At 39.3% G+C, this 12404-nt stretch overlaps 1 protein-coding gene across 1 annotated transcript in view; it reads left to right on the forward strand.

Annotated features, from left to right (window-relative positions):
• efna2b (ephrin-A2b) overlaps nt 1-12404 on the forward strand; it is a 155679-nt gene that overhangs the window by 122853 nt on the left and 20422 nt on the right. Inside the window, exon 2 of the mRNA XM_082156797.1 lies at nt 2622-2914. Within this exon, the coding sequence (XP_082012923.1) occupies nt 2622-2914 (293 nt within the window). The remainder of the gene's footprint in view (nt 1-2621; nt 2915-12404) is intronic.

A 12404-nucleotide genomic window follows, 5' to 3' on the forward strand; every position in this document is an offset into this window, starting at 1 on the left:
CGAAGTTCTGCTTCCATTACTCTTTGCTGAGCTCTCGATACCGTTTACTGGAAAGCTGTGATTAGAGGCAAACTGACACAAAAACACTCAAGAAGAAAATAAGATGGAGTTTGCGCATCTCTGCAGAGAATGAAGTATTTTCCTTTCTAGGAAGAGAAATATCGAGGTGCTGAGGCGCTATAAGAAGAACATGTTTATTTATTTATTATTAGTATTATTAGTATTATTTTTTATGTTTCATTGAGCTTTTTGTTGACGAGGCGAACTAGGACACCATCAGTGATGTAGTCCATGTTGCCGTTTATATAAGCTCTGGGGTTTAAAGTATTGCTGATGGACAAAAAAAAAAAAAAGTGACAGAAAGAAATGGAGAAAGGGATAGGAAAGTCATGCAGTGTGTGATGTGAATGAGGTTGTTCTCTGGGCCACTATGATAAGGCAAGGAGATGTCTGGAGGAGCTTCATGTGCTGCTACAGCTGGTGTTTGGCCTGGCTTGGCCCTTTGACAGTAATTCCAGACCTAGATTAGCTGTCATCTTATGCCAAATCTCACTCCAAACCCCCTGCCTACTGCCCCCTCACCCCCTGGCCCTGTCCCTGCCCTCTCTCCCCTAAAAAAAGACCATGGTGATGTTCTGATTTATATAGACTACACTCACTGTCGACAAAGTGAAGCTTTTTTAATTTTCTTTGTGTATCATGTGATTTGCTTTTTTGGGGGAGGAGGTTTTATAAGGTCTTTAGTTCCATTCCAAACCTGTCTCCGGTTCATAGACGTTCCAAATGCAGAGACTTTTCTAAAAGATAAGCAGTTTAATCCTCCTTATTTTGGCCAAATTCAAAAAGCAACAAATTAATTTGGATGATTTTTTTTTTTTTGCATTTTACAACTGTTCTGATCCAGAATGATGATGAAAAAAAGCCCCATCAAAATAATGAAATTCTTTGAAAGAAACCAAGAAGTAAGTAGAAAGAAGCATGTAGCATAATATTTTATTGTTTATCAGAAAAAAAAAATATTTTAACAAAACTGATTCACTGATACTAGTATTTGGAAAACATTTGTAATGTATAATGTGGTGCAACTAACATACAGAAATATCAAATAATTTGACCTTTTTATGGCAAGGCAATGTTATATCAGCTTGTGAAATGTCATGTGGAGCGACTTCCTAAAAACTTTAATAATTCATGATATTTGTTAAAAAATACTTTTTATCTTACAAAATAAATGTAAAAACATTTTTGAAAATAATGATTAAGATGTGTACACTCATATGTATTCAAAATGTAAGGAGAGTTTATTATTATTTTTACTTGATGGTTATTCCTTGTATGTATATATATATAGCATCATTTTTCTTAAATTAACTGTAATAAAAAAATAAAAAAAAATTATAAATCATAAGTTGCTGCCTATTTAGAATGTTTCAAATCTGTCATGAGCTTTTCAGTAGGGATGCAGACAGAGAGGCAGCTCACTAGATTTTGGCACAGACCTTTTTTGTGTAGGCTTTTGTTAACCCAGTGCATTTCTTCTGATTTCATCTCATCTTTGTTTCACTTTGATATTCTGTTAAATTGGATGAAGCGCCTTGGTATGGCTTCTCGAAGTGTGAACACTTAATTTGAGTTTGCTGGCTTATGTTCTGTAGTGTCTATAGTGAAGGGGACTGCTTTGATGGTGTGGAGAATGGAGGATGGAGCAGGTGTGTCAACCGCACTGGTGACAAACCATTAGAGTCTCTCGGCTGGAGTCGTTAGATCTTATTCATGTAATCTTCACACTGTGGACAGAACAAGAGGATCTGAAGAACTCACACACACACACACACACACACACACACACACACACACACAGAGAGAGTTTGTTTTGCTGTGTTTGTTTTCTTGTAAGATGAAAACCTGATGTATATTTAGGTAAGGGGGGGGGGGGGGGGGGGGGAGATTAAATACCTTACTTGTAGAAAATTTTTATTGTCAATATCTGTAAATAAAACAACGCCTCACTTTTCAAGCAAAACCATGTTTTTTTCTGTGTCCACAGAAGAAAGGCTGAGTAATTTGATGTGAGGATGAGTAAACAATGACAGAATTTAGATTTTTGGGTGAACTATCCCTTTAACGTCCAAATGCCTTTTAGGTCCACAGTATATCCACATTGTAGTTTGTCTGCATATGAAGTCCCAGTTTCTAGCCAAGTGACTGCTGTTTCTGTATCTTGAGTCGTACCTTCCTGCAGGTGCTCAATTTGTGTCTAAATTGCCCCAGCCAGCAAACTCATTTCAGAAGAGCTGGGTTGAAGCCAGACCGTGTGAAAACTCTTAATGAAGTGGCTTTCTCTCTCTGAACCCCTGTCAATCTCTGCTCATCCACTTCCACTTGGTCATTCCAGTCAGTTCGGCCTTTAGCACCAAATCCCCCTTGACCAATCCCATCCTGTCACATACAACACAGGGAATATCTTCAGTATGAGTGACAGGAGCTACTAGCAATTTATTTTTTTGTCTGATAAAAGAGTTTTGTGTTAAAATATGTTACATTCTCAATCTTCGGCCTGTCATTGTGAGATCTTTTACAATTTTTTGAATCTCAAGTAAGTTGTTTGTGTTTTTTTGCAGATTCTTGCATGGTGAATACACAGTGGAGGTGGCCATCAACGACTACCTGGACATCTACTGTCCGCACTACGAGGACCATCTTCCTCAGGAGCGCATGGAACGTTACATCCTTTTTATGGTCAACTATGACGGCTACACCACCTGCAACCACCACATGAAAGGCTTCAAGCGCTGGGAATGCAACCGCCCAATGAGTCCAAACGGGCCTCTTAAGTTCTCAGAGAAGTTCCAGCTCTTCACACCCTTCTCTCTGGGCTTTGAGTTTCGCCCAGGCCACGAATACTACTACATCTGTGAGTAACCTTCTCCTTTCTAACTCTCAGACTTCAACTTCAAATCCCTCATCTATGTTTTCTTTGACCAGGTGTCAGTATGGCCCCAGGGTGCAATCATTCACTGAACTGATGGTTCTTGGGTTACAGGAACTGGGGTGTAGAGGGTAAAGGAAGACTTAATAAGGACGCGTAGACTTAACAACATCTGATCAATAGCATGTGCCACATGATTCAGTCTGCTGAAACCTGTTATGTGGTCTCTAGAGACATATGGCAGAAAGAACAAATAAACTAAGTGTTTGGTTTATGTTATAAAGATATGGTTTATGGAACCAAATGCAAAGTGTAACAGAAACTTAAAATTACAGGTTACACATCTTGAATTGACATGGAACCAATTTGTTATGCACAATGTTGTATTTGAAGCAGAATGTTGTTTGTAAATGGCTAGTAAACAGTGACTCATCCACAGTAGTGGGTTTTCCCAGAGTAAACAGAGAGAGACAATTCTCCTGAAATCTCCCTGATTTGATATCACAAGAATAACATTATTTGTTTGTTCTTCCCTCTCGTTTTTGTGTTGTTATTTCCCTGGTGTTTGTTTCTGAAGGAAGATTTTATCAGGTTTGATGAAGGCGGAAGGAATGGGTCTTCACATCAGCAGGAGCTTTAAGGATAGTTTACCCAAAAATGAAAACTCTGCCATCACCTTCTTGTCCCATTCCAAACCTGTAAGACTTTCTCTCATGGAACATAAAAGAGAAATTTAGCAGACATTGTGCTGTCGTTCTTTTCTATACAATGAAAGTGAATGGGGACCAAGGGCTGTTAAGTTCCAAAAATGACAAAAAAGAACCATAAATATTGTATTATTATTTAAGAAATGCAGTATTATTATGTAACTTAATGCCACCTATTTTTTACTAATTGTATTATTTAAAATCTTGATGGTCCCTGGTCACATTTACTTTTATTGTATGCTAAACTTCACATTTGTATTCCAAAGTAAGCTGTTTCATCCTTATCTAGGCATTTAATTTTGGTGCATCATGCCAGGTAGACCACTCTTTTCCAATGCCAACATTTATTGGAGACATTTATTATAGCAATTTGAATGTCCAGGAGATTAATCAGAGTCGTCAGGGCAGAAAGTCCTGTTCTACTCCTGAACTCCCCTGGGAGCAGAGTTTGGCAGTATCCTGATGTCTCCGTCTGATGAAAATGTCAATTTGTTGAATGGCATGTGCACTATTAGCTGTGCACTTTGCCACTCTGGGTGAGATCGGTGCAAAACCAGTTACCAAGGCCATCATGCGTAACTGTCCAAATTATGCTGATTGGTCAAATCATATTTAACAGAAGGATCCTGATGGGAGTAATTGCATCTCCAGCTTCTGGGGTGCCATCCATTACCATTTTTCAGATAACAACAGCTAAAAGCCATTAACCTGGAGGGGGAGTTTTTGGCTCGGAATGGTGCCCGGATGACAGGCCTGACACTTCGTCCTACGGAGGCAGCCCGCCCACCGCCTCAAGGTCAGGCCTTCGCCTGGCCGGACGAATCAAGTGGGGTTCTGCTTTATCCTCTTCTTTCGCTATCACTTTCATGACAGGGGGGAATTTGCTGGGGTGCATCTGTCCCTGTTTCACTAATGGTCTTCTGAAAGGTGTCCTTTGGCCTGATAAAAAGGGCTCCCGCTGGGCACAGGCAAAAGGAAAAGGCTCAGGGCAGCACGACAAATGCATTAATGAGGCAATTTCTCTTCTTTTTTCTCCTCACTTATGCTTTTTTTGTCTGCATGTGTCTGTGTTTATTCTGACTTTTAGAAGATAGAAGGGAGTTTGAGAGAAAAGTTTCCTGTGATAAAAGAATGCAGCTTTAAGTAGAATGGCATGATTTTTACCGCTCACCCTGCTTACCATGTCCCGGATTGCCTTAGAACTGTCCCTGTGCCCTCAGAGATCGGCAGTTCAGAAGTCCGTTGGACAGAACTTGTAGCTCTGCTCATGACTATAACCACCCATTGTGTCACAGGACACCTAATCCTAAAAGCATAGTCACACAAATTGCTCTTTTGAAAAGCACATTTGTCCTAATACACATTGAAGAGTCATTTCTAATAGTTCATGGCCATCTGTTGTATCTAAAAGCCAAAAATTTAGAGGCCAGAAACATCTAGGGCACAAGGAGTAGTGATACCTTTTACCTTTTTATGTAACAAAAAGTTTGCTGATAATGCTAAATTTTATCAGGACAAATAAAACACGTCTTAAAGGGATAGCTCACCTAAAGATGAAAATGTTGTTCGAAACCCAACGCGATATCATGAGAAAATTTTACTATTATATGTTTTGCCGATTTGGAGGCATGATTTTAAAAATCAAATTAATTTAAATTTACCAACAATTTGCAGAAACATAAAATAGTTAGGAATTGCCACAAGGTCCAGACCTTTTTGACTTTCTTTCTTCGTTAGAACACAATCAACAACAGACAATTAGAAGAATATTCATTCTGCTCTTTTGCATACAATGATGGTAATAGGAGGACACTGTCAAACTCTATGGAGCTTATAATATGACAAAATGATTTGAATTTGAATTGTGTAAATTTTAATTATTTACAAGTGTAATCTAACAAAATTGAATTTTATGTGGTATTTTAAATAGTTCTGAATTTGATTTCTTTAAACGAATATTGAACATTTGAAATTTAACGAATTTAAATGTTTTCATGGCTGAATTTTTTAGACATGTATTTTCAAACAGCTATTTTTTTGTTCTGAATTCTTAGACTGCAAATATTCCGTTTTAAAAAATACAGATTCAAGTTTTCAAGATGAAGAAAAAATTCAGAACTTCAAATTCAGTTTTCTAAAATTCAAACCGCGGAAAATTCAGATCTTACAGAAAGTAGGTCACAGGTCATCCACAGGGAAGAGTAAAGGATCTTAGAAAAGTCGAACATAGCATTTTGGCTGCACTGCAGTAGTTTTCTGCCGCAAACGCGGTGGTGGTTCAAGAGAATCCGTGTATCTTTCGTTCAGTCGTTTTTTTTATTTAATATTAAGAGTAGAAAAATGAGAAAACAGCTTGAGTATTAGATTTCTAATATTATAGTAATAATAGTCCACTGCTGCAGTTGCACGGAGGACGGAGCTTACAAAACTTAATGCGTGATTTGCAACTAGGCTACATTTCATTTTCTCATCAAACAACTAGACTAACGAATGGCTCGACGCAACAGAAGAGCCTAGACAGGGCTTTCTCTCTGTGTTGACCAGCAGTTGTTATTCCAAACATTTCCCTTGCTGTGAAGACGCTGATACGTGTATATTGGGACTCGACTGAAGTATGAAGCCTTTTTATTTGTATTATAATATAATATATTAAAATACATAATCTTCTGAGTTTTATGATGTAGGCCTTGTGTGTTTTATTTTAATTAAAATGTATTATAATTACATTTCAAAAGGATGCACTTTGTGCATTCTCTGACATTACATTTATTTATTTCATTAATATTGAGTATCAATTGATGTCAAACAAAACTGTGTGTTATTTTCTCTGGCAACTAAACTTCCAAAATAAATAATAATAAAAAATAAATAAAAACTTCCAAAGCAAAGCCATTGTGCGTTCTCTCCGCGCTCCGCAGCTTTTCCACACAGATTTTGAGAATTGGCCAGCTAAACAAAATAGGCCAAAGAAGTAGACTAATGGCTAGTGTCCGGGAGATGCGAGGTATGTTCATATTTATGAAATAAACATAACTGATTTTGTCTACACCTAAATACATTTCCAAGGACCCCCTAATAATAACAGTGATTAAGCCCAAATGTGGGTGGGGGTAATGAACACAATATGTTTGTTTGTTTGATTTTTTGCCCAAATGGTCTCCACTCTATGCATTTTGTAATAATACAGCAAAATTTTTAACTGACCGTATTTGCCAGAAAATAAGTTGCATGCACCTGAGTGCAAGTCACACCGGATCATGTTGAGAGAGAAACGCGCGCGCATCAAATCGTCATAAAAAAAAAAACGCATTTTAATATTAGCCTATTCATCAATAGTGTAAAAGACCTGTAAATACAATATAACATTTACATGATAAACACTATTAACATGTAGGCTATGTGTAGCCTATTTTACTTTCCCTTACTGTATGACAAATCCTTAAATGAATGCAGAAAACAACAAGAATGAAAAATAAGTAGCCATGTATAATTATATGAAGATTATGTAAAATAATATACAGGCTACATAGCCTATAAAAATAGCCTATATTGTGCCCTTTATTACAAACAACATTTAGCCTATTTTAAATGCCAAGCCTAAACAAATTTATTTAAATCGAAACGGTGGCGCATCTCTCATTCAGTCAAAAGTTTTCATATTTGCTATGTAACATGTGGATGCTAACTATTAATATAAAGAAGGCTTCATACTTTAGTCGAGTCCCAATATCAGCGTCTTCACAGCAAGGGAAATATTTGGAATAACAAGTAGGACTGTGCGGCACAGCTTGCCCTTTATATCGTACAACAGACCAATTAAATTAGGCACAATAACTTTTTATATGTTTGGTTGACTGTGTTTTATTTTAATAATGAACAGTCTGCGATATGAAGCAACGCCAAACTGATACTATGTTGTGTGAGAGCGCGATGCGCCTGCGCCATCACTTGGATTTGTTCCACTGCTGGAAATAACTTAATAGCCTACTGTTATTTATAGTCATACAGATAATATGACATCATTCGAAACAGTAAAATGTATATTTGTATTTGTGTACATTCAAAATGACTACAAAATATCATGCCATTGAAAAATAAATAAAACAACATGATGCGTCTCGGTCTCCTTTAAGATATTTCTGGCGCACACCTAAAATTAACCAAAACACAGCGAATAGTCTTCCTGGCGCGCCTACTTTTGAAAGTCAACATTTAGATTATTTAACGTTAAATGCATTATATACTGTATGTCTGAGTCACTTTGGAATAAATCACAGCGTGTTTCATGATAAAACGTGACTTACAGTCCGGAAAATAGGCTACAGTAGCCTATAGGTTACAGCAAATTCAGACTGCTGGTCTACACAGAGAGAAAGCCCTGTCTAGGCTCTTCTGTTGTGTCGAGCCATTCGTTAGTCTAGTTGTTTGATGAGAAAATGAAAAATATTCAATTCATTTCAATTCGTTAAATATCAAATGTTCAATATTCGTTTAAAGAAATCAAATTCAGAACTATTTAAAATACCACATAAAATTCAATTTTGTTAGATTGCACTTGTAAATAATTCAAATTTACACAATTCAAATTCAAATCATTTTGTCATATTATAAGCTCCATAAAACTCCAAATGGGACAACAAAATGTACTATTAACCCTTAGGGTCTTTGGAGTCATTTTGACCCCAAACTTTTACAGAGCGATTGTATAAAAAATATACATTTTTAATAATACAAATGATATATCAGATTTTTTTATTTACTTCTCAGCTATACGTTTTACTGCAACATTATTAAACTAGACTAAAAATTAAAAAAATATTATTTCTGGATATCGATCTATGTGCTAGGGGCAAAATTATGTCATCTGCTGGTTTGAGAAAAACCTGTAGGAATTACAGTTGTAGAAAAAAAGTTTATGACCATATATATCCAGCAGAGGCCCCATAGAGATCCATACATTTTTTATAGAGGTGGCCAACTGCTCCTATCACAACTTTTGTGATATATATTTTGTGAATATATATTGAAACATTGTAAAATCTCTCCGGGCCACCAAGGAGACGGCCAAGTCAGTCGGCCGTGGAGAGACACCTATGGTTAAATCTGTCAGAAATAGAGAAAGACAATAGTTTTCTGCTGGACGCCCCGCTTTCCCCTCCTGGCCCTTTCGGCGACGCTGTCACCCTTAGTCGTCGAGAGATTTCAGTAGGCAAAGAAACAGGCGACAGCATTCCAAAAATGTATTCCTGATGTTGTCTGAGGCTCTGAGGCTGCTGGGCGGGAGCAGTCTCGGCCATCTACAAGCTCCTCACAGAGAGTGCAACAGAAGCAGAGCATCGCTTCCCGTGCTCCCCCGCAGAAAGACTGGGGGCCAGGGCTGCGCTGGCAGCTGAAGTCTTCAAAGAGTAAAACGGTTCTGAGGACCATTATTATCTCTAAGGCTTTAGCGAAGAAGTCCTGACGCCACCGGTGTCAGGCTTCTGAGGGTAGTCCCTTCCGGGGGGAAGTGGTGAACACCTCATTATACGTTGCCCATTTGCCCTCTGTGCCCTTAGGGGGTGTTCTGCCAACCCCGCCACCTCATGTGTTTCGGGGCGCAGCGATCTCCAGCGAGCGCACATCCCAGTGTATGCTTGGACATAGGATGCTAGGATGCTCACTCCCTCTGAAGAGGGTTTCAGAGCAGGCAGTTCAGTTGGTCCCTGCCGGTTCACCGTTTCAGGGCACCGAATTGGCTGTTCAAGTAACATCAGAGGCCAGTCTCACCAGTCTGGTACCCTTAGTAGGATTTTTGGCAGCGTTGGAAACAAGAGGTAAAGGCTCTGCTGGACAAGAGGGCCATAAAACATGTTCCTCCTCCCAGCAGGGAATCCGGGTTTTACAGCTGGTACTTTATTGTTCCAAAAAAGGATGGGGGGGTTGCGTCCGATTTTAGATCTGCACCTTCTAAATTGATCTGTAAAGAAGCTCAAGTTCAAGATGCTCACGCTAAAGCAAATCGTGTCACAAATCAAGTCTGATGACTGGTTTTTCATGATAGATCTCAAGGACGCTTACTTCCATGTATCCAGTTCCTGAGGTTCGCTTTCGGGGGCGAAGTGTACTAATATTGGGTTCTCCCATTCAGTCTAGCTTTATCACCCCGTACCTTCACAAAATGCGTGGATGCAGCTCTGGTGCCACTGCGGTTCCAGGGCATTCGCGTACTGAATTATATCGATGATTGGTTGATTCTAGCCCTGGGATTCACTGACAATGCAGGCACGTCTTTCTCCTGCTTGTATCGATTCGATTCTCTTAGGCGTAAATGTGTTAAAGCTAGGCCAGTCACTGTCAAACATTTCCAGAGGCTGTTGGGTCTCATGGCAGATGCGTCCAACGTGATACTTTTTGACCTGCTGTATATGAGGCCCCTTCAGTGGTGGCTCAAAACCTTCCTGAGGGGAAACCCACTTCACATGATCAAGGTCACGCGGCGATCTTATCTCTCATCTCTTAAAAGATTTGAAGACCTAAAGGCCCTGTCGGTAGCTCCTACGTGCCTGGAATTTGCTCCGGGTATGGTGAAAGCCTTTATTCACCCTAGACCGGGCTATGTTCCAAAGGTCACCACTAACATTGCGGCACCTATTGTACTGCAGGCCTTCTGTCATCCACATTTTCAAACATCAGATCAGGAAAAACTTAATCTACGGTGCCCAGTCAGGGCATTAGATGCCTACGTCCACAAAGCTGCCCTGTTTATTTGTCTGTTTCTGGATCTGGGTTCCACTCCAGGTGCTTTGGTGCTCTCGTCCTAGTGAGTGCAACAATTTCACAAAGACAGGCTCATGCTAGTACGGCGCCGTGGGTATAAGGTTCCCACAGCGTCTAAATGCAGCTTGAGTTCCCTTGAAAGGGAATGTCTCAGTTTACTACTGTAAGTCCTGCATGCCTGTGATCGACTTGCTTCAGCCTATCAGAAGCTAGCGCTGTTTTGTCTTCCGGGCATGCTTTATAGTTTCCTGGTCAATGACGTCACCCGCCTATGACGTTACTTTACGCCATTGGACTGATTTCACATGTGCTTTACAACGCAATCACGCAGAGCATTCTCACAGACTCTCGATGCAACGTCTCATTCCTTCTTCAGGGAACCAGGGTTACAGTCGTAACCTGAGACGTTCTTGTGTGAATTATTCTTTCAAAGTTAGCGTGATTTGTAAATGTGGAGATCTAGTCTCATGGATGCTAGTCTGACCAAAAGCAGGCACAGAGTGTCTCAAATGAGAATCGCTTTAAATATCATGGCTGTCCAGGAATTTGATGTGGTGGGCGTCACAGAATTGTCACCAAATCAGCAGGGCGTCCTAGACCTTCCTTCCAACCATGGGACATTTTCACCCCAGTTGCGAGGGGAAAACAGAGACACAGAAGAGGGTCAATCAAAGAAAAAAGAAAGGAAAGAAAGAAAGAACCCAGGGTTCAAAGTTTGCACTCGAGGCTGGGTGTTTCTTATGCCTGTCCTGGGCTATTTTTAATGCAGTCCGCCCTGTCGCTTGGTGCAAGACCCGCTATTATGCACCTTTTGTTGAAGACAGTGGCCTGGGCTGAGAAGTACTTAGTCTGGCTATTCATCAGATGAGGCCATCTCCTCCTCCAGAGAAGTGTTTGGCTACTATCAATATTGTTGCTGTCATGGCCCCTGGGGTTATGAGGCAAAGGGGTCTGCCACAGGGTTACTTGGGGGGGTTAACTAAGGCTTAGTTTCATATCCCACAACAATAGAGGATGTCCATCACCTTTGGGTCAACCCCGCCTCGACCCACCAGAGAGGGTGACTGAGTGAATGGCAACTGTGACATTCTCACAGGCCTGTGTGCTTGAATACGGCAAATGGGAATTTCAGAGACTCCCAGCACACACACACACACACACACACACACACACAACACATAATACGCCAGATCTCTGATAGCCCCCCGTTCATACAAAAAAACTCTCAAAAATCTCCCTTTTGTTAGAACTTTTCTTAACGTGTCCATAATCATAGCACAAGTTCTTTTTTTATGTTTGTTTAGTCTAAGAATGTCCTTTCACCAAACATTTTACATTTACATTTTAATGGTGAAATGTGATTTTTTTATTTTTTATATTCAAATCCTTTCTTGGTAACACTTTAGTTTAGTGTCCAATTTAACTAGTTGAATTCTGACCAGCCCAACATAGTAACAGTGGTTCAAACAATGGTGTGAGTTTGGAGCAGGACTAGTTGTTTTCCTGACCAATAAAAGATGGGGTAGGAGAGTTGGAGATGTTTTTTTAATTAATAGTTCAATTTCAGTCGATGATGATAGTTGCACAGAAAACACACTTCAGCTTTGAGATGTTTTTTAACAATCACAAACACACAATTTTATATATTTTTCAACATTTTAGATAGTAGATTTTAGTCTTTCTCTTAAAATTGAATGATATTGTATCACCATATTCATTTGCCATTGTATTTACATGGTACTTCAAGATATTTCAAAGAATACCTTAGTACTAACATTGTATGGAAAAACATGGTAATACAATGCATGGTAGTACAATGCAACTTTTTTTTACAGTCTTTTAAGTGTATTAAAAATGCTGTATAAAAGAATTGTCTGAATAACAGTGATTTATGTTGTTCACTAAAGTAAAATGTAACCTCAGATTTTGATATTGTATCTTTTGACTGCATGAGAACACCATGTGCCAATGTTATGTCCACACACTTAAGAACACCTGTTAGAGCAGAATTC

This window comes from Leuciscus leuciscus (assembly GCF_965113295.1).
Source record: "Leuciscus leuciscus genome assembly, chromosome: 23".
Taxonomy (NCBI): domain Eukaryota; kingdom Metazoa; phylum Chordata; class Actinopteri; order Cypriniformes; family Leuciscidae; genus Leuciscus; species Leuciscus leuciscus.